This window comes from Apium graveolens, chromosome 10, assembly GCF_009905375.1.
Source record: "Apium graveolens cultivar Ventura chromosome 10, ASM990537v1, whole genome shotgun sequence".
Classification (NCBI taxonomy): domain Eukaryota; kingdom Viridiplantae; phylum Streptophyta; class Magnoliopsida; order Apiales; family Apiaceae; genus Apium; species Apium graveolens.
The window spans coordinates 117334752-117357610 of NC_133656.1; the positions used below are offsets into that span (position 1 = coordinate 117334752).

The window sequence follows — 22859 nt, forward strand, 5'->3', positions numbered from 1 at the left end:
TTAGTAGTTCGGGCTACAAGGGAACAAGGAACAAACGCTGGAAGAAGAGGATGGGGAAGACTCTATCAAAACTTGAATCCAAAATAAAAAGCATTTCTCGTAATGTTAAAAATTTGACAAAAATTGTTGAACTGCTCCTCTGGAAAGTTGGACAGATCATTCTGATTTGAACAATAATGTGAAGCGCATGAAGAAGGATGCGAAGGCCATGAAAAACGATCTGAACATTTTGAAAAGTAATTAAGTAAACTGTATTTAGTCCCTCTGTCTTGGCATATGCCATGTTTTGAGTTTTAAGAAAGTCTTTAGCAGTTTTAATCTTTAATATTCCTATTTGTCTCTAGTTTGATTTCGAAATCCATCATAATGAATTCCATGGAGAATATTAAAGAAGCAATGTTTGAGATAAGTCTGGAATAAGAGGATGAAGGAGGTATAGCACTAGGGGAGATTGGAAACGATGCAGTCAATGTGCAACAAACCATAGGAGATCCAAACTATGTTTGGTGGGCAAATTTTTAACTAAAGGGGTTCTGGATTTTCCGACGATGCAACACACTCTGGAAGCAATATGGAAACCGGGTAAAGGAGTCTATATCAAGGCGGTGGATGCCAATTTATTTGTGTTCTAGTTTTACCATGAAATAGACTTAAACAGGGTGATTGACGGCAGTCCATGGTCTTTCAACAGGAAGGTGCTATTAATAGGGCGTATGAATGGAAGCATGAATCCTCGGTGTGTTCCACTGAATACGATTGATCTGTGGGTACAGTTTCATGATATGCAGTCGGTGTTCATGACATAGAAAGTAATGCAAGTAATTGGCAACCAGGTAGGGAAATACATCTCATCATGTATAAGCAACTATAAGGGTGTTTGGAGGGAGTACATGCGAATAAGAGTCACCATTGACATCACAAAGCCATTAAAAAGGAGAATGAAAGTTCGTAAAACTGGGAATGAATGGAGTTGGATTACGTTTAAGTATGAAAACGTTCCAACGTTTTGCTTCATATGTGGAATCATCGGTCACGCAGATAAGTTTTGCACTAAATTATTCGATACACCAGAGAATGAGATAGTCAAGCCATATGGAGTGTGGATGAGAGCTCAACCTCGATGACATAATAATCTAATAGGTTCGAAGTGGCTGAGAAATGGTGGAGAGGTCACACTGGAATCATCAGGTATTGCAGGAGATAAACGAAATCCGGTGCCGGACAAAGTTGTTCAACATGCAGTTTCAGTTCCTGATTTTTCGGTGATAGATAAGGATGGAAAAATTATATGAGGTGTTACACAACAAAAAGATATGATGAGCGGTAAATCAGAAATTTCAAATAAATGGGATATATCTGATGGAGGGAAATCCAATATAGGTGTCAAAAGTATTATTGTGGAAAATAAAAAAAGGAGGACAGATTGTGATTGAGAGGAATCTATGGGTTTTAATACGGAAATTGGACATGAGTCGGAAAATTAGAATATGGACCAAGATGCTTTAATTAGTGGGCCAAAAAATGGATTTGGGGCGGGTTCTGAAAGTCGGGCCCGCCTAGGATTATGACAACCTTTAGCTGGAATTGCCACGGGCTTGGCACCCCATGGGCTGTTCAATTCCTAAAGGATCAAATGATCCAAAAGAACCCCAATATAATTTTTCTCAGTGAAAAGGTTGAAAATGTAAGAAAAAAAATAGGTTTTGAAGGTGCCTTTGCTGTTGATTGTCAGGGGCAGGGAGGGGGGTTGGCAATGTTCTGGAGGAATAAGGAAGAAATCATAATTCAGTCTTATAGTACCAACCATATAGACGCGATTGTTGGAATCCAAGGGTGGCATCAGTTTAGACTAACTGGGTTGTATGGCGAGCCTAACAGGTTGAAACGTAGTGAAACCTGGGATCTTATTCGAAATCTGCATACTCATAATCAGCTTCCTTGGGTGATAATTGGCGATATGAACAACGTTCTAGGTCAAGCTGATAAAAGAGGTGGCCCTTTGTATCCTTCATGGTTAATTAACGGTTTTAATGAGGCGTTAGAAGAGTGTGACCTTCATGATTTATAGCTCCAAGGTTACCCTTTTACGTGGGAAAGAGGACACGGCATGGACAAATGGGTTGAAATACATCTTGACAGAGCTGTAGCGTCTAATTGTAGAGGACTCGTGGAATAAGAATCAGAACCAAAGTTTGCCAGTAAAAATAGCCAGATGCATTGAAGAAGTGGCTGCTTGGGGTTAAGACTTTACTGGTAACTTTCGTAAGAGGATCGTGAAGTGTAAGAAAGTCATAAAAAATACTAAGGGACGAAGAGATAAGGAAGCCATCCAAAGACATTAATGTGCAACCAAGGAATTATCAGAAATTCTTACTCAATAAGAGATTTTCTGGAAACAGAGTTCGAAGCAGTTGTGGCTAAGGGAAGGAGACAAGAATATCAAAAATTTTCACGCCATTGCTCGAGCCCGAAGAAAGAATAATCAACTAAAGTTCATGTTGAATGAAGAAGGAGATCAGGTGGATTGGGAAGGAGGTTTGCAGGAGTTAATGATAAAATATTTTAATAGTTTGTTTGCTTAATCGGAGTCGAACTGGAATCCAGTTATCAGCTGTATTGATAGGAAAATCACAGTCGAGTAGAATGAAGCTATGCTGAAATATATTGAGGACCAAGAGGTAAGACAAGCAATCTTCCATATGCACTCTGATAAATCCCTGGGACCTGATAGAATGAGTCCGGGTTTCTACCACAAATATTGGCAAATAGTTGGAGGTGATGTGATTCGAATGGTCAGGGCTTTCTTTGATACAGGTAATCTAGGAGAGTAGTATATGGATACCAATATTGTCCTAGTCCCGAAGAAGAAAAATCCTCAGTACATGGTAGATCTTAGGCCAATATCTCTCTGCAATGTCAGGTACAAGATTTTATCAAAGGTACTTGCTAATCATTTAAAAGAAGTAATTAATTTAATTATTTCTGAAGAGCAGAGTGCCTTCATTCCAGGCCGTTTAATCTCAGATAATATTCTGATTTCTTTTGAAATTATTCACTATAAGAAGCGTAAAACAAGAGGCAAGAAATGATGGATGGCTTTGAAGCTCAATATGAGCAAAGCCTATGATAGGGTGGAGTAGAGTTATATTAGAGCTATGCTTCTTAAATTGGGTTTTGCTGACTCAATTACTGATCTTTTCATGCAATGTGTGACTACATCTCGGTATAAGATAGCTCACTCGGGTAAAGAATTTGGAAACATAATTCCTCAGAGGGGTCTGCGTCAAGGTGACCCTCTCTCCTCTTATCTGTTTCTACTCTGTATGGAGGGCTTATCAGCTCTTATCAAGTCTTATGAATGATGAGGTCTGATCAAAGGAATCAGAGTAGCCAGGGGTGCTCCTTCAGTGTCCCACATGTTTTTCGTGGACGATAGTTATATATACTATCATGCCACTAAAGAAGAAGCTACACAAGTAATGGAGATTCTAGCTATTTTCGAACAAGCATCTGGACAGAAAATAAACACAAGAAAATCTAGTGTTTTTTTAGTCGAAATGTAAAGCAGGAGATCAAGGATGTAGTGATTGAAATTTTTGGTTTTCGCGAAGCTGACTCCAATACTAAATACCTCGGACTTCCAAATTGTATGAATAGAAATAAAACGGCATTCCTAGGATATTTGAAAGACCGAGTTAGCAACATAATTCAGAACTGGGATGGTAGTCTTCTAAACAGGGGTGGTAAAGAAGTTTTACTCAAGACAGTAGCACAGTCAATTCCTACTTATGCAATGTCGGTCTTCTTACTCCCGCTTCAGATGTTTAAAGACATGGAGCAGATGATGTGCAAGTATTGGTGGAAATCAGGGAAGAAAGAAAAAAGCATTCATTGGATGAGTTGGGAGCGTATGTGTATTTCAAAATTGTTTGGAGGTCTTGGGTATCGAAACATCCATGAGTTTTACTGGGGAAGCAAGATTGGCGTTTAGTCACAAGTCCAAACTCACTAGTGGCTCGAATATTCAAAGCAAAATACTTCCCAAATGAGAGTTTTCTGGGTGCTAAATTAGGTGCAAATCCAAGTTTCGTTTGGCATAGCCTTTTAGCAGCTCAGCATCTTTTAAGACAGGGTCTGGGACGAAGAGTGGGTGATGGCAGATCAGTGCAAATTAAGAACGAATCGTGGTTACCGAGCACTGAAAATCCGTTTGTAATGACTGAAAGTGAGTCTATTAAAGGCCAAACAGTATCAGCTTTGATGGTCCCTAATGAAAGATAGTGGGATGCATACTTGATTAAACATATTTTTACAGAATGAGATACAAATCTTATTCTTGCTACTCCGCTATCAAATGGGAATATAGACAGCTGGTATTGGAGAAAATAGAAGTGTGGGAACTACTCAGTTAAAACAGCATATATTTTGTTTCAAGAATCAAAGCACCTGCCCAACCAAATTGGTAATACTAGGTTCTGGAAAAGGTTTTGGAATTTACTAGTCCCTCCAAAAATCAAAAATTTTATGTGGCGTGCTAGTACGGGGTGTCTTCCAACGAGGGACATGCTTAGAATGAAACATGTTAATGTTAATGTGGTATGTGCTCTCTGCAACAGTGAGGTGGAAACTGTGAACTACTTGTTGCTAGAATGCTCATTCGCAAAATCTTGCTGGGGAATGGTTGGTACTCGAAATGACAATACTACTCAGGTATCTTTCTCAGATTGGGCTTTAAATGATTACAATGTGTGGAGTAGTGATGAACGTCAAATGGGTGTTATGCTATGCTGGACGATTTGGAAGTGTAGAAATGATTTAATGTGGAATCAAAAGTGCATGGAAGTAGCAGAAGCCGTACATTCAACTAGAGTGGCTCTTAGTCAATGGAAAGAAGCTCAAGACAAATTTCTCGATCGATCTTGGGAATTGCTAAACTCAGACGACGGTGATGAGCTATGGACTCCTCCAACTGAAAATACGACTAAGATAAATACTGATGCTGCGGTTTATGACTCTTCTAATCAATACACCTATGCGTTTGCTGCAAGAAACTATAAGGGAGAGTTGTTGGAAGCTCGGTCCAGTTGTAAAGAAGGAAGAACCACTCCAGAACGTGCTGAAGCCATGGGCATAAGGGAGGCTTTGAGTTGGATCAAAGAAAGGCAGATGTAGAGGGTAGTGGTGGAAACAGACTGCCTTGTAGCTAATCCAAGATATCAGAGGTAGTGCAACAATGTCATCATACTTTGGAGTCATAGTTCAGGAGTGCAGGAACCTTTTGATGAAAGTCAAAGACAAAGGCGTAGTCCTTAAGTTTGTAAAGCGATCCGCGAATAGCTTAGCTCATGCATTTGTAAGCTGTAGTTATTCTGTAGCTGACTGCATATGGAAGGCAAATGATGTCTCTCCAGAAATTATTCATGTACTTGAGAATGATCTGAATTAACGAAGTATCTATTTCTCTGGCAAAAAAATAAGTAAATTGTATTTTCTTATCAAATTTTCATATTATGTAACATGTGTGAGCTCGATATGATGTAGCTGCAGTTTTATCTTACTATTATTCTGTTTTAATTGTCATTAAATATTATTGTTGGTTCTAAAAATGTTGAATTAGTTGTACATGACAGTTTGTCATGTTTCACTATTATGTTGTTTTATTAGAAAGCTGCATCATTTTCATATCAACATTTTGCCACTGTCTTTAGAGTTGTTAAAAATATATTTTTATTTCCCAACATAATGCTTCTTTACAATTCAAGTATTTTTGAATCAGATTGGATTTAGAGATATTTCAATTTTATTGTCAACTCTGCAGTGTTAAACTTTGGTATCCATAAAATGCATTTGTAATGAACAATTCCATTAAAGCAGATTTAGAACTTTGTTATTTCAGAAAAGAAATTCATTATGCTCAAGTTACAAATTCATGTATTGACCTCAACTTTTCTGAGGATTTCAACATCAAATTCCAAGTAACATTCTCGCATTAAGAAAAAACAAGAATCACCGGTCACAAGTTTCATTTCCATGCAGAATTCTGGCCACCCATCCGTAAGAGTGATTCTTTTTCTCCTTTTCTTCACTTTCATTTGCCACGTTGATTCTTCGTGATAAAGAACTAATTGTGATGCATTTCTCCAGTGATCAGTCAGGTGCCGATGATTTGATTTAACATATTGCATATGATATACATATTTTAAACCGCACACGGCACAACAAATAATACATGTCATAGTCGGAGAGTTATTAGAGTAAGATATACATACAACTCCATATAACTTTTTGATTGTGTGACACTCTTTGATATCAATCTCAAAATCCAATTCAATGGATGTTTTGTATCCTGAATGTGAAAATAAAAATAATCACCATTAGCCAGATTAAGTATCATAGGAGGCTATGTATATCACATATTTTATATTATTTAAGTAGCCTCTACCCGGATTTTCAATTCCGGTATTAAGCAGTGACTTTTCGGTTCCGTTTATACCAAATGCCGATACATAGAACATAAAATCTCCATCATATGTGAAAACCAATCGAGTTTCTTTGCCAAGGCTTATAAAGTGTATAACACCACAAAGTCCATGCAATTGCCATCCTTCTCACAAAAATGTCCCTCGAAGGCCTGACCATTGTTCAATACTATAAATATCTTATAAGGAATCCTATGAGCATATTTCTCCATGAAGTAATGCGGTGGACGCTACAAATTACAAACAATATTGTCATGATATTTTTATCGAAGTCGTGCAATAATAAAATATATAAAGAAACTTACAATATCTATCAACTTTCTTGAACAATCAACATCACACACAAGTTTTGCAACACCCTTGATTGAACACCATCCTACATTAGGAATGCCCAACCTTTTGGAATCCAGTGGAATTTACGTAGTAAAATGGTACCCAAAATAAACTATTAAAATACAGTGGAACGTACCTTGATCTTTCAACATTGAATCAACAAGTTCAATAGCCGTCGAATTGAAAACTAAACATTTTCCAAGGTTTACTACGTAGAGATAGAAACAATCTTCTGAAAAACGTTCAAATAACATCCAATTTCCAATTTGTAATTCCTCAGCTGTTAACAAGCTTTTAAATCCACACAACACGTTTCTTTCTTTGTCAAATCCCAACACAAAAGTGGATCCATTTGTTAAGAATATTTTTACACTTGAATATACTCCTTCTCCATTTTCGTTCAGCAGCAAATAACCTACCAAATAGATTCAAAGATGTCAAGCTCTAGAAACTACATAGCGACAAATGCAGAAAACATTACCAGTTCGTTTGATTCGTAGTTTTCCTTCGTTGGACATGCCAATAACTTATTTGTAAACACTATACAGAATCCATGTTGCTTTATGATAACTACAAGTTAATCGAATGTATAATATTTACTCATCAAAACAACTTTGAGTCTTCAACTATATTACCTAAAATTATGGCAAAGTGATTTATTTGTTACGATCTTAAACAATTTTTATCTTTATTAGTAACAATTATTAAATTTCATATCATCAATATAAAATTGAATCATTTTTGAAGAATAGAAGCGACCATGATATATTACTTATTACCTATGACGAAAGATCTGAAGAGAATATTTTTTCACATTATTATGATATGATATTATATTGAAATGCCTAATTTTGTTAGCCTTGATTTTATTTAGCTATTAGTTGATGTATTTTTTATTTTAAACATTATATCAATCAGGATAAATATTTTTTAATAGATAAGTCTTTCACTGAAATTTTAATGTACTGTTTTTTAGACTGCTTCAATCACTCTCCATAATCAAGTCAGCTATGCAAAATTAATTTCAATCACATAACAGAATTCTTCTACCTTAAATATATACTATAATCAATCTGTCAAAATAACACTCATCTTCACAAGTCATTTTCTTACTCACCACGAGTCAGGGAGAGTCTTTTGTTTGATCATATCCGAAAACTCCAAAAGAACAGAACTACATGGCGACTGAAAGTTAGAGTGACACGAATTTGGGAGACTATATCACCTGAAATCGGTTCCATTAGAGGCTAAAATCTCATTCTTCTGGATGATGATGTATATAATTCTTATTAATCTTTCTTTGAAACTAAATTTCCATGTACTTATCGCACATAAACTATATATGCAGTATATTTTATATTATACGTATTAACCTTATTTCTCATTGTAACAAAACAGAATTCTCATGTTCACGCCTACATGTTTCCTGACAATTGGAAGGCGATTGGAAAAGATGTGGTTGAGGGTGATTTGAAAACTTTACTGTAAGGGATACTGTTGGCAAGCTCAAGCCTGTGTCAACTAATTTATGTATAAGGCTATTGGGCTCCACTATTATTCAACGTGTTGAGGATGATGGTATGATTCCATGTTATAAGTTTGAATTCATGGATTTGGGTGACCTAGAGGAAGAAACGAAGCATTTGGGAGAGAATGAGAATCCTGAGTTTGCCGCTGGTATGATATTTTTATCTACTTTTTGTAATTTCAAGCATTGTGCGAATTTTATATATTCTATGTTAACAATACATATAGAGAAACATTTACAATTCTTAACATTCTGAATCATACAATTGTAGATCTAATCGGAGTAATTGATGAATATGAGAAAGTTAATCGAATATCTACCAAATATGGACCAGGAGATGTTGTTAGATTTATGCTTACAGATGAAAGGTAAATTATAATTGTCTGATAAGAATGAATTCTTTTTATATAAAGACTAATACACAAATATAACTATATTATTTGATGTTTTATAATTGCAGAGTGTAATAACCCCAATTTTTGGAATTTTGAAACACGGATAAATAGTAACTTTTGCTGATGATGCTGATTAAGGAAAATTATCAGACCACGCTATATAGAAATACTTTTATGGAAATTCGAAGATCATATTAGTATTCCATAAAGTAAATGAGTGTATGTAAAGGTCGTTAGAATTCGAATCCGGACACTTTGATTTTTCCCGAAAATCCACCAGATACCGAAATAAATGGGTATAAGATAACATGATTAAAAGGATTTAAATTCAAGAATTATAAGAGAGGATCATAAAAGGAATATAAAATATTGAGAAAGGTTTAGGGGAACCCAAGTAATAAGATCCCAGATATGATCCCTCAAACGACGAACGAGAACGAAAGTTAAGCGAACCATAAAATAAATAAGCGACCAAGAGACAAGCTTGTACAAGAAGCCAATGATTGTGACATCATCAAACCACAAGGAAAGGACATGTGTTAAAAAGGTGACACAAGCATGGTGACATAAGCATGACAAAAAGAAGTGTGTTGTTGGTTGATTCTTGGCCATGGAAAAGTTATCATGGTAGAAGATCAAAATTTTCCAAGCCAAAAAGGAAATCAACCAAGCAAAATATCATAACACAAAAATTAAAAATTTGACTTTGCTCCCATGAAGAGAAGCTCTCGGCCAAAACAAATCCAGCAACTTGAAATTGTCATATCTCCTTCAATACTCACTCAAATGTTGTGTTCTATAGCTCGTTGGAAAGGTATTGAGATGGCCTACAACTCTTGTTCACAAGTATCGTCCAAATAAGCATGTTAAGACCCTCATCTTTACAGTTCTTTCAATCGTACTTTTAGAAATTTCAAAGCCTAACTTTGTGTTCTTGATTTCTTTGGAAAGATCAAGCTTGTAGGAGGCTCTCTAAGGCTTCCTAGCAACTTAACACCTACCAAGGAAGGTATAAACTTCAAACCATAGCCTTTACTTTTACTATTAGTGAGTTTGATGGTTGGTTTACAAAATGAGAAGCATGATCTTTGATTATTAGTAGTTTGATTTGAAATTGGAGTGATTTGGTGAATGAATCTTGTTATAGTTAATAGAACTTGATTGTGGTTGGTTGAGATGAAGAATCTAGAGAATAAGGACTGGTATAGTATTATGTAGTTGAGGTTTTGATGTGTTAATAATTATGGGTTGTTTGGTGAGGTTTTGGTGTAGTGAGAAACTTGGAAAACTCGTAAATATAGCTGTCGTAATGCCCATTTTCCTTAGACTGTTGTACATGAATCTCGGACCAGATAACTCACTGAACAATCTTTAAATTTGCAATGTTTAGCTAAATCATGTCGTAAGCTTCGTTTTGGTATGTGGTTCGCTTAGATCCGATTTACGGTTTAGGAGAAACGACCGTTTTAAGTAACGGCGTTTCACGAACGAACCTTTACCCCTCACTTTACTTTGAGACCTTGGTTAAAGCCCTTAAATGACTAATTAGAGTATGAAACAATTATGTAAAGTGGATTAGGCAGTTGGTAGGGTACTTGCGAAAGAATCTCCTTAAAATTCTTAATGGTTAATTTATTAAAAATGGTGGAGCGAAGGGTACTCGAACGACTTATGTGATTCGTTAAGCGTAGAAGTGACCATAAGCAAACGTTAGGGTTCAATTGGTTAAAGTCTAGTTTCTTAAGCGACCGTGGTTTAATTACGACTTATGTTGTTGTTCATAGGTTATTGGACCCACTCTAAGCTTAAGTCTAACCGGGAACACTCAGGCAAGTTTTCTACCTGTTATACTGTTGTTGTGATGTATATATGTATATGCATTATCTTGTGATAAGTGCATAATTATTATTAGCAAAGTCTTGCGATATATTGGAACATGTGATATGATATTTATATGCATACCTGTTTTGTAATCTTGATATCTAATTGTTGATTCAAAAGCTTATAAGTTGCATAATACCTATGCTAGAGATAAGCAGTAGTTGCGTATACCCTTAGTATAGGGGACCCAAAGGTGAACATTTTCTAAACTGGGAGTCGATGTTCCCGAGTATATTATGTTAGGTCACACACACACTGTAGAGGGGGTGAATACAGTGTATAGTACACTCAAATCGAACTTTAAGATCTTAAGTAACAGAAAACAAACTTTATTGAAACAATAAACTCTGTTACAGTATGGAATTGTTACCTCTCAGTGATGAACAAATATCACGAGAGCTGCTAGGGTTACAATGAATAATCTTTTCTAATAATGATAACACTTATAGTGTAAACCCTATGTCTGTGTTTATATACTACACAGTTACAAGATAATCGCTAATTGATATGGAATATAATTCTGCTTCCTAAAATATATCAATCAGATATCTTTTCTTCCAAGTATTCCATTCTTCACGGAATTCCTTCTTCATGCATATCTCTTCTTATGTTTATCTTGATCTTCTTTCCTTTAATCAGCTACTGTCCTTATCTGATTGTCCTTCAGCACTTAAGTTCTGATATCTATCTTCTGATGATTATCTCCTGATAATATAAGTACTGATATCCTTAAGTCCTGACTTCCAGTATAAGTACTGATCAACAGTTAAGTACTGATTTATCCTGTTCACGTAAGATCTGAAAGCTAAACATAAAACATATTAGCCATGACATTATCAAATATATCTAACAATCTCCCCCAACTTGTAAATTAACAAAATATACAAGTTTAACAGATATTTGATGATGTCAAAAACATTAAGTACAAATGCATGAGAAATAGACTAGATAACTACAACTTACAGTCCTTAAAGTTTTTACCAATTTCAACTTCTGATAACAACTTCAATCTGTATAAATATCAGAATTTAAGCAGTTGTAGATCTTCGACTTGGCTTCTTCATTTTCTGATCTCTCTGATATCAGGAGTTGTTCTGAGATAGTTCTTCAACAAACATTTCTCAGCATATCTTAGTTCATCAATCATTCTCCTTTTAACACCTTTCAGCTCTGCAGTATCTTCACCAGTTTGAAAGATTACAGCTCTGAGATCATTAATCTTTGCTTTTCTCAACTCCTGATCTAGTCTTATGACATAAGCTTTGTCAGATTCAAGATTGAATTCAAGTCCCTTAATACCAAGATACGTTCTAATCTGTGCAATATTAGGCTTCATATCAACAATATCACCATTGTGATCTCTGTACTTTGGAACATATCTGCTGTCAGACTTAACAGAATAAAGCCTTTTCTGTCTCTGAATCTGTTCTTTTAAGTAGTTTGCAGCAGTTTCTGTTATTCTGTCATCCACTTGAAGTAAGAAAAGTACATGCTCCAATTCTTTAAAATACTTCAAAGGAATGGCATTTTGTCTTATATGATAAACCCTACCATCTGTCATGAAATACAACATGATGTATTCTTTCAAGTAGGTATGGTAAACCATCTGTACAGATTCCAGTTGATTCAATCTCTCAGGAGTTGCTCCAATACCCGGTTCACTCAAGGAAGTTGGATCATTGGTAGTGTTGTGTACTCTTCTTTCATCAGCACTTCCCAATCCAGTTTTATCTCTAGCTTCCTTTCCAGTAACTACTCTTGCTTCAAAACCACTTGCAGTAGTCTTCAAAGATTGAGTCTATTTTGCTTTAGTGAATCCTGGTAGGAGTGTCTTTGATCTATTTTCTGATATCAAGTTAACTTGAGCACTGTCAGAGGTTACTTGCTTCTTCTGAATATCAGAACTTACAATTCCTTGACTCTGAACAACTTGAGCCATGTCAGAGGTTGTTTTAAGAACTTTTCTTGTAGTCAGAGCAAGATCATCTTTTCCATCAGTAATTTCTTCTTCCTCAGGAGGTACATAAGGCTTGATAGGTTCACCAACCTTTTCTTTACCCTTGGATCTCGGATCTATCTGTGGTTGTGATCTAGCCAAAGTTGCTTCAGTATGTGTCCTTTCTTTGATCACAATGCCTTTAGGTTTTGGAAGTAACTTTTTACCAGAAGCTTCAGATTTAGATGTGACTTTCTCTGATTTAAGTCTGGCTTCTTCTTCCTTTAAACTTTCCAAGTCCATCCCTGGATTTTCTTGAAGAAATAACTGTCTTGACATTTCCTCATCAAGATCTAGAAGTTCATCAGAACTTATCCTTTTACCAGCAACAGAACTTATTCTTTTCCCAGTATCAGAACTTGTTCTGTGACTAGCTTTTCTTGATGTAAACCTTCTACCTTGACTATGACCACTACCCATTCCAGAGGTTCCTTGGTCATCTTTTCCATCATCCTTTCCTTGCAGTGTCTTGTTGGTTGTGCATTTGGACTTAATTACCTTCTCCCCCTTTTTGGCATCAGCAGGTAATAAAAGAGAGATAAGTAGTTCCACTGAGGTCTGGATTTCAGTAAGTTGCGATTGCTGAGAAGCTTGATTTGTCAGAATTTGATCAATCTGAGCTTGTTGTTTCTCTTGAGTTTTCTCAATATAAGCAATCCTGTCAATGGTAGGTTGGAAGAACTTTTTCTTATCAATTTTCCAAACTTGTTCCTGTTTGATAAAGTTCTCCTGAATCTTGTGTAGCTCTGCATGAGTATTGGAATGAAGACCTTGTAGATGTTTAGTACTCAATGCAGTGACTCTAAGCTGGGTTTTAAAATCATCAGAATTTAACATTTCATCAGCTTTAGTCAAGTGCTCAGCAAGATGTAAAGCATTTGGAACACATGAAACTGAGTTCCATTCCTTAGTCCACTCCTGACCTGCAGGAGTTTCACTCCAAGACACTGGTGCATCCCTGATAACAAACTCCTTTACCAGTTCAGACTTAGGAAGAGTCGGTGGAGGAGTATGTCCTGAAGGACCTGCTTCATCAGCATCTACAGTTGTAGCAGCTTCACCAGTATCTCCAACATTTGCAGCATCAGAACTTAAAGAATCGGTATCTTCTGATAAGACAATAGTGTGAGTAGCAATGGAGGCTTCAGCATCCTCTAATTGCTGATCTGATACTAAGTTCTGATCAACAGCCATATCCTGATGCTCACCTAAAATCTGATCATCAGCATCTTGATGCAGAGAAGGTGTTGTTGATAACTCTGGAGTTTGAACAGCATCAGTAACAGGTGTTGTGGAAGGATTATTTGCTGTTGGAGCTTCTAAGAAAAGTATTGCAGGCACAACCAGGTTCTGAATATCAATTTCAGCACTTGTGCCTGGATCAACAAGAGACACAGATGGTGAGTTAGCCTTGTAAGATACAGCTTCCTGAGATGGAGTTGATGGAGAAGAAGTGACTGGAGCAAATTCCTTGTCTTGTGAGATTAGAGATTCCTGATCTCCTTCCTTAGCTGCTTCCTCCTCATCATCTGAAACCGGCCTTTGTGCCCTCTGTTTCTTGTACTTCCTTGTTGATTTGGATTCCTTGGGAGTTTCAGGAACTATCATACGTCTAAGCCTCTTGAGAAGCCTAGAACCCCCAATTTGAAAATCCTTCTGAGAAGTTGCTTTCTCAGCTTCAACCACCACAGGTTCTGAAGAAGGAATCTGTTCCTCAGAATCTGATTCATCTCTCAAAGTAAATCTCCTCCTCTTTTGAGGTGTTTGAGGAACAGTCTTTGTTCTCTTTGGCTTAGAGGATGTAGGCTTCACAGTAGGTGCTGAAGAAGAAGGTTGAGCAGTCTGTGAAGTGGAGAGATAGGATTTGAGATAAGTTCTGAGGGTAGGTTGAGTAGAATGAGAGGTAAGAACTGAGGTTGATGGATTTTGGATGGTGGGAGGTGGTTGGACATCAGAGTAAACAGATCTATAAGTATCAGGATCAGAATTTACCAGGATCTGTTTTACAGACTTAAGAATCTGTAATGGTCTAACCACTTGCTTCTTAGTATCAGCATTTACCAGGTCATTAAAGTATCGTTTTGCAACCTTAAAAGGTGGGGTTTGAGTGCTGACTAAATGAGGTTTATCAGTACAGTAAGTGTAAATAAGTTGAAAGAATCTAGCAAAATAAACAACATCTCGATCCTCTGTCATCCTATCCCCTATAAAACCAATTATTCCAGTTGCAAAATCAAAATGAGTTTGATGGATAATAGCATACCCTATGTGCTGACTCAGAATTGGGATAACATCAAAATTTGAACATTTGTTCCCAAAAGCTTTGGTGATGCAATCAAAGAAGAAACTCCATTCTCTTCTGATATTAGCCCGTTTCAACTGTCCAAGTTTCGTCAGACTCTTTTCATATCCCAATTCAGCCATTAACTCCCGAAGGGCTGAGTCCTCTGGAACTGAGAAAGTACAATCCTCTGGAAGATGTAAAGCCCTGCGTACTGTACCAGGAGTGACTACAAAAGATGAATCACCCACTTGGAAGATAATACTGGGAGTTCCACGGTTACCACCATCATCAAAAACGCCAGTCCTCCAGAACCTCAGAACTTGTTGACTTGAAAATAATTCAGGCTGAGTTAAGGCGTACCCAACCTCACTATGTGCAAGAAGATCTTGCACAAAGTGCAATTCAGATGGAGCTTCAGTATGATCAAGAATTGCAGCATAGTTGTTTGGAACAAACTTTGCTCCATCAATGATTAAATCCTTTGGTGCCATTTGAAAAAAATTGAGAATTAAGTATGCCTGATAGGTGTTTGATAGAATGTCTGTATGAAAACAACGGAAAAAGTAAAGTGAAGGAGAGTAAAAGTAAGAAGAGAGATAAAAGATGAAGAAATTAAAAAGATTATAGAAATCTTCTCTCTGGTGTACTTATACAAAAAAATATTACCGTTGGACACCTGTCAGACATGCAGTAATAACGGATAGTTACTGGGCTCGAGAAAACATGAATGATTACTTACCCAGTTGCCTTGTTTCAAGGAAAAACCGTTCCATTAATCAAGGGAAACAGTTTTAATTCAAAATTTAAACCGTTAGCACTGATTAAAAATATTTTTCACTGCAACATTAATATTCTGAAAATAAATCATGTTAAAAATGACCGAGATAATTTCGATGAATAAGTGCTGACAGAGAATCAGAACTTAAATAAAAACAAAATTTAAATGGTCATCAGAATATCAATCAGGATTTATCAACAGAAGATAAAATAACTCAGAGACAAAATCTTGAAGTAAAAACAATTTTCATTAATATATCAAGTCAATACGTTTATGAAATGGAAATTACATCAATACGTATACAAGATTTTCCCTAAACTCCTAATCCTAACGTCAACAGCTTTAGTCCTAGCTAAGAAGCCTGACAAAGCTGATGATGAAGAAGAACAGGAAGAAGACGAGATTAAGTCATCTTCCTCTTCCTATCTTCGATGAACAAGATGGCGAGTCGTATGATTCGCTCTTGCTGACGGATAGCTTCCCGCCTTTCCTCCTCCAATCGCTCCAGATGGCGATGGTAATCCATATAGAAGAATAGGAGGTGAGTTAGCACCTCCTGTGGGACAGAATCCCAGATCTCCTCAGGAATGGCTGTTACATGCCACTCCTGCTGCCAGTCGGCACAACTTAGCTCCATTGTGAAGGTTTGGTTGTTCAAAAACATGTTGTATCGAACCATTGTATTTTTGATAGAAGAAGGAGGATAAGTGTGTGAGAAGAATGTGATGGAAAGACTGATGTGAAGTGGTTGCTTATATAGGCAAGAGAATGCCAAGAGACGCAAAGATATTTAATGCTGACAGGTAGAATTAATTATACCTTATCTGCCTAGACTTTGAAAAAGAATAACAGTCATTGGAAAGAGGAATCATGGTCTATACCGCACAAGACACAAGAAACAGTGGACTGTTCAAGTACAAATACCATTAATCCTAATCATAGTGACTATTAATCTTCCACTTCAACATATTCGAGTTCGAACTGAGACTGTTATCAAATTTTATTCACAGATAAGCCAAGTAAAGGATTAGACTGAGAAATCAGAACTTAGACCTATACCAGAACTTAACAGTCATCAGAACATAATTTCTTCACTCGAAAAAGGAATGCCCATCTTAGTAAATACTCATACAAGTTCTGAGTTATGGACGTCAGAACTTAATCATCAGAACGTGTAACTTAGAACTTGTCCTCAGAATTTGTGCAATAATGACACAATGACTGTTTATCTAAAATAACATAGACCACCACAGAAATTTTCGTCATTCAGATGGAGTGATTAGTGTGTGTATTAAGCTAAAAACAGACAAAGAGTAAAGTCTGATTCACTTCAGTACATCTTAGATAAACAGTAACCCCGTGAACAGTAACCTGGGAACAGTAACCCCGTGAACAGTACCCGTGAATAGTAATTTTTTTTTTTCAGAACCTAGATCTCCCAACTATTAGGAAATTGGAGAAAAAAAAACCTTGGCTCTTGATACTAAATTGATGTGGATCGCACCACAAAGAAACAAAAACAAGAAGAAAAGGATATTTCAATGAACATGATCAATCCGGAAACGTGAACTTTGAATCTCAAATTCCTTAGATCAATCCAGAAACTAAGTAATTTGAATCTAACCTTCAAAACAATCCAGTAATTGAAGTTTAGAAGAAAGAAAACTAATCATAGTTTATCTTAAAACATAATCATCACATATATCTTAAAAGATTACATGAGAGGGGTATTTATAGGCTTAACCAATAACCTAAACCCAACAGAATTCCAAGAGAAATTCAATATCAGCTTGAATTAGCCAATATCTGAATCCTTTCAGGAAACAAATTTAAAATCCAAATCCAAATAGAAAACATATAAAATCAGAATCCAAATAGGAAAATAAAATCTTAAGTGCTTAAAGCAAGAAAAACCCTTTCAAGTGAAAGGTAAAAACTTGCAAGCCAAAAGTCGAATTATTAATTATATAAGCCAAAATAGGTCAGCCCATGCTGGTTATTGAGCTGAGTGGCAAAGCTTCATCCGTTCCTTCATCATGCTTTGTTGTCCAAGTAAGCTTTGTGACCCATATTTGTCTCTTGTCATTGTCAAACCCCATTGTAGTGAGCAACAGATTAATAGGCTGATCCTCAACCAAATTTCCTTTCATATTCACATCATTCTCCCCCTCATCAAAAAAATTTGCCCTCAAATTCACATCATCCAAGTAAGGAGAAAGGTCACCCACATTAAAAGTTGCACTAACACCGCCAAAGTTACTTGGTAGATCTATCTTGTAAGCGCTATCTCCATAAGCTTCAAGTACCTCAAATGGACCATCTACCCTTGGCATAAGCTTCAAGTACCTCAAATGGACCATCTACCCTTGGCATAAGCTTGTTCTTTCTTTTGCTTGGAAACCTTTCTTTTCGTAAATGAACCCAAACAAGATCTCCAGGTTTGAATACAGGTTGCTTACATCTCTTGTCGGCTCGAGCCTTGTAAAGTGCATTCATCTCCTCAATCCTCTCTTTTACTTGCTCGCAGGTCTTCTTAAAGACATCCAAACGATTCTTGGCATCAGTGTGAATATCATCTTTGTGTAAAGGAAGCAAATCAATTGGAAGAAATGGGTTAATACCATAAACCACTTCAAAAGGAGAACGGGAGGTAGTAGAAGAATGAGATCGATTATAAGCAAACTCGGCATGACATAACTTGATATCCCAATCCTTTTGAGTCTTGCCTACTAATCCACGAAGTAAGGTACCTAAAGTCCTGTTAGTCACCTCAGTTTGGCCATCCGTCTGAGGATGATGAGATGTGCTAAATAGCAATTTAGTTCCAAGCCATCTCCATAAACACTTCCAAAAGTGACTCAAAAACTTTAAATCTCGATCAGAAACAATGCTTCGTGGAATACCATGCAAACGAACAATCTCCTTAAAATAGAGATCAGCAACATGTTGTGCATCATCCGTCTTAGTCATTGGAATAAAGTGAGCCATCTTTGAAAAATGATCAACGACAACCATTATAGAATCCTTCCCTTTTTGCGTTCTTGGCAAACCAATGATAAAATCCATACTTACACTATCCCACGGAACTTCAGCAACAGGAAGTGGAGTATACAAATCCTTAAAAAATGTACTTTTGGCCTTTTGACAAGTAGCACATCTAGAAACCACTGATTGAACATCTCGAATCATTCGAGGCCAGAAAAAACTCTCATTTAACAAATCCAAAGTTTTATGCACCCCAAAATGGCCGGCAATAACACCACTATGTACTTCACGAACAAGTAACTCACGCACACCACAATGAGGAATACAAAGCTTATTCCCCTAAAAAAGAAACCCATCTTGAATGGTGTAATTCCGAGTTGGAGAACTGAATTCTTGTGCAAAATCAACATCAGATGCATACAAGCCTTTAAGAAGCTCAAAACCAAGAATTTGAGCATCAACCATAGCTAACAAATATGCCCTCCTTGAAAGAGCATCTGCCACGACATTAGACTTTCCTTCTTTGTATTTTGAGGAAAATGTGAAAGATTGAAGAAATTCCACCCATTTAGCATGACGATAGTTCAACTTTTGTTGTCCATTAATGAACTTTAGCGCTTCATGATCAGAATATAGCACAAAAGGTTTGGGACGCAAATAATGCGACCAATGATCCAATGCTCGGACAATAGCATAAAACTCACGATCATAATTAGAATAGTTGTGTTTTGCGCCAGTCAGCTTTTCACTAAAAAATGAAATAGGTCTTTTTGCTTGAATCAAAACAGCACCTATACCAACTCCACTTGCATCACACTCAACCTCGAATAGTGTATTAAAATCTGGTAAGGCTAAAACTGGAGCATTACAAAGCTTTTCCTTAATCTCATCGAATGCCTTTTGAGCTTGATTAGACCATTCAAACTCACCCTTTTTGAGTAGCTCGGTAATAGGAGCCGTAATAGAAGAAAAGTTTTTGATAAATCTTCTATAAAAAGAAGCCAATCCATGAAAACTCCGCACCTCATGCACGGTTTGAGGAACAACCCAGGAAGAAATAGCTATAACCTCATTCATGAGCCGCATAAAGGAGCTAGGGGCATTGCAAAGACCAAAAGGCATCACCATCCACTCATTTAATCCTTGTTTAGTTTTAAAAGTTGTTTTCCATTCATCACCTTCACGAATCCGCATTTGATGATATCCACTTCGAAGATCAATCTTAGAGAAAATTGTCGCACCATGCAACTCATCAAGCATGTCTTCTAATCGAGGCATAGGGAAACGATATTTGATGGTAATGTTGTTCACCGCTCTAGAATCAACACACATTCTCCATGTTCCATCCTTCTTTGGAACTAGCAAAGCGGGAACCGCACAAGGACTCATACTCTCGCGTACAAGACCTTTTTCAATCAAATCTTCAATTTGTCTTTGAAGCTCTTTAGAGGCCTCTGGATCACATCTATAAGCAGGTTTATTAGGTAAAGGAGCACCAGGAATAAGATCAATTGCATGCTCGATTCCTCATACTGGAGGTAAACCAGTAGGTAACTCATCTGGAAAAACATCACCAAATTCAGCGAGCAAATCATGAAGAAGTGGATCTGAATCGCCTTGATTAGGAGTTATTTTCTTTATAAACAAAGCATATACTATACCCCCATTTGTAGCCGCCTCCTTTTCAAATTCTTTTCCTGACAAAAATAAGCTAGTTTTCTTCTTTGAATCACGCATATGTTCATAATACTCATTAGGAGATAAAGGTTGAAGTTTAATACGTTTACTCCCAACTTGTACCGAATAAACATTAGTATCACCTTCATGCATTACCTTTCTATCAAACTGCCATGGTCTTCCAAGTAAAAGATGACATGCACTCATAGGAATTACATCGCACCATAACTCATCCTTATAACTACCAATCGAAAAACTCACCAAGGCTTGCTTTTTCACGTCTAAACCCTTCGAGTCATCAAGCCAATTCAACTTATATGGTTTCTAATGAACACGAGTTGGAAGATTTAGCTTATTGACCATGTCAATGGATGCAACGTTCGTGCATGATCCACTATCAATAATCATATTGCAAGTCCGATCCCCAACTTTACACCTTGTGTGAAATAAGTTTTCTCGTTGATCAGTATTTGGTGTAGTCTCTGTGTGTAAAATCCTACGAACAACAAGCAAATTAGCATCATTCTCTGCATAAGCAAGTTCATCTCCGTCATTATTGACTAATTTCTCTTAAGTCACTTCTGGGAGAAATTGTAAGAACTGTTCCTCTGCATCCCACTCCATGTATTGCTTCATAGTAAGAGTTCTTCTAGAAGGACACTCACTTGCAATATGTCCTTTACCTTGACACTTAAAACACTTCCGTCGACTATCGAACTCTTCTTTAGACACATAAACTTTCTGCCTTTCAGCCTTCTTCTCGGCCGATGAAGAAGTCTCTGGTTGTGTAGTAAAGCCAGGTGATTGACTTTTCAGCGAAGCTTGTGTAGAGTCATCGTAAAAATTAGATTTAAACTGTCCAGTCCCTTTGGAAGTACCAGACCCAAACCCTTTAAAAGTAGATTTCAGTTTCTCCTCTTCTTGATGAGATTCTATTTTCATAGCTAGCTTGCAAACATCATTAAACGAGCTATATGAATGTAATTCTACCTTTTTAGCAATAGGTCATTTTAATCCACGAATAAACCTTGCAATTTTCATTGTTTCTTTTTCCGCCAAGTCACAAATTAAGCATAATCTATCAAATTCAGCAACATACTCTGAAACACTCATTGTATCTTGAGAAAGGGAGGTGAGCTTCAAGTATTGTACCTGTTCGTAATCATCCGGAAGATACCTTGCACGAAGTTTTTTCTTTAAAGTTGTCCAAGTCATGATCTTTTCTTTTCCAGATCTAAATCTTCTTGCCTTTAGGTTCTCAAACCATAATCCTGCATTCTTTGTAAGTCTGATCGTAGCAATTTGAAATCGTGTCTTATCATCAAACCGCTTATAATCAGAAATCTTCTCAACTTGTCGAACCCATTCAAGAAAATCGTCTGGGCTGCCTAATCCTGTAAAATCATCAAGTTTAATCCCACGGTCATCAATTTTAAAGCTTTTCTCTTTAGGTGAAACAGAATCACCCGAATCAACAAGTTCATCATGTGTCTTATCGTTTTGCACCTTAAGTAAAAGTTTACCAACCGCTTCCAATCTAGACTCTGTTGAATCAGCAAGCTTTTCCGTTCGTACATCTATATCCTCCAATTTTTTAATTAATTTCATGAGTAATTCATCGGTAGCCATATGAAAAATACGAAGGGGAAAAAAACTTCTGATGAACAGTGCACGTGAACAGTAACCCGTGAACAGTAACCCCGTGAACAGTAACCTGGGAACAGTAACCCCATGAACAGTACCCGTGAATAGTAAATTTTTTTTTCAGAACCTAGATCTCCCAACTATTAGGAAATTGAGGGAAAAAAAACCTTGGCTCTTGATACCAAATTGATGTGGATCGCACCACAAAGAAACAAAAACAAGAAGAAAAGGATATTTCAATGAACACGATCAATCCAGAAACGTGAACTTTGAATCTCAAATTCCTTAGATCAATCCAGAAACTAAGTAATTTGAATCTAACCTTCAAAACAATCCAGTAATTGAAGTTTAGAAGAAAGAAAACTAATCATAGTTTATCTCAAAACATAATCATCACATATATCTTAAAAGATTACATGAGAGGGGTATTTATAGGCTTAACCAATAACCTAAACCCAACAGAATTCCAAGAGAAATTCAATATCAGCTTGAATTAGCCAATATCTGAATCCTTTCAGGAAACAAATTTAAAATCCAAATCCAAATAGAAAACATATAAAAACAGAATCCAAATAGGAAAATAAAATCCTAAGTGCTTAAAGCAAGAAAAACCCTTTCAAGTGAAAGGTAAAAACTTGCAAGCCAAAAGTCGAATTATTAATTATATAAGCCAAAATAGGTCAGCCCATGCTGGTTGTTGAGCTGAGTGGCAAAGCTTCATCCGTTCCTTCATCATGCTTTGTTGTCCAAGTAAGCTTTGTGACCCATATTTGTCTCTTGTCATTGTCAAACCCCATTGTAGTGAGCAACAGATTAATATAAGCAATCCTGTCAATGGTAGGTTGGAAGAACTTTTTCTTATCAATTTTCCAAACTTGT

At 36.6% G+C, this 22859-nt stretch overlaps 2 protein-coding genes and 1 pseudogene across 2 annotated transcripts; 2 read left to right on the plus strand and 1 right to left on the minus strand.

Moving 5' to 3' along the window:
* The first annotated feature begins 2834 nt into the window (after positions 1-2834).
* LOC141690885 (uncharacterized) lies at positions 2835-3991 on the plus strand. The gene is made up of 2 exons (XM_074495641.1): positions 2835-2939; positions 3569-3991. Exons 1-2 carry the CDS (start codon positions 2835-2837, stop codon positions 3989-3991), a joined length of 528 nt encoding a protein of 175 aa, XP_074351742.1.
* Positions 3992-4572: 581 nt separating this feature from the next.
* Positions 4573-5172, plus strand: LOC141690886 (uncharacterized). Its single transcript, XM_074495642.1, has one exon. The coding sequence runs from the start codon at positions 4573-4575 to the stop codon at positions 5170-5172; it is 600 nt and encodes a 199-aa protein (XP_074351743.1).
* A 12484-nt stretch (positions 5173-17656) lies between these two features.
* Positions 17657-21965, minus strand: LOC141690887 (uncharacterized; annotated as a pseudogene).
* Positions 21966-22859: the final 894 nt, after the last annotated feature.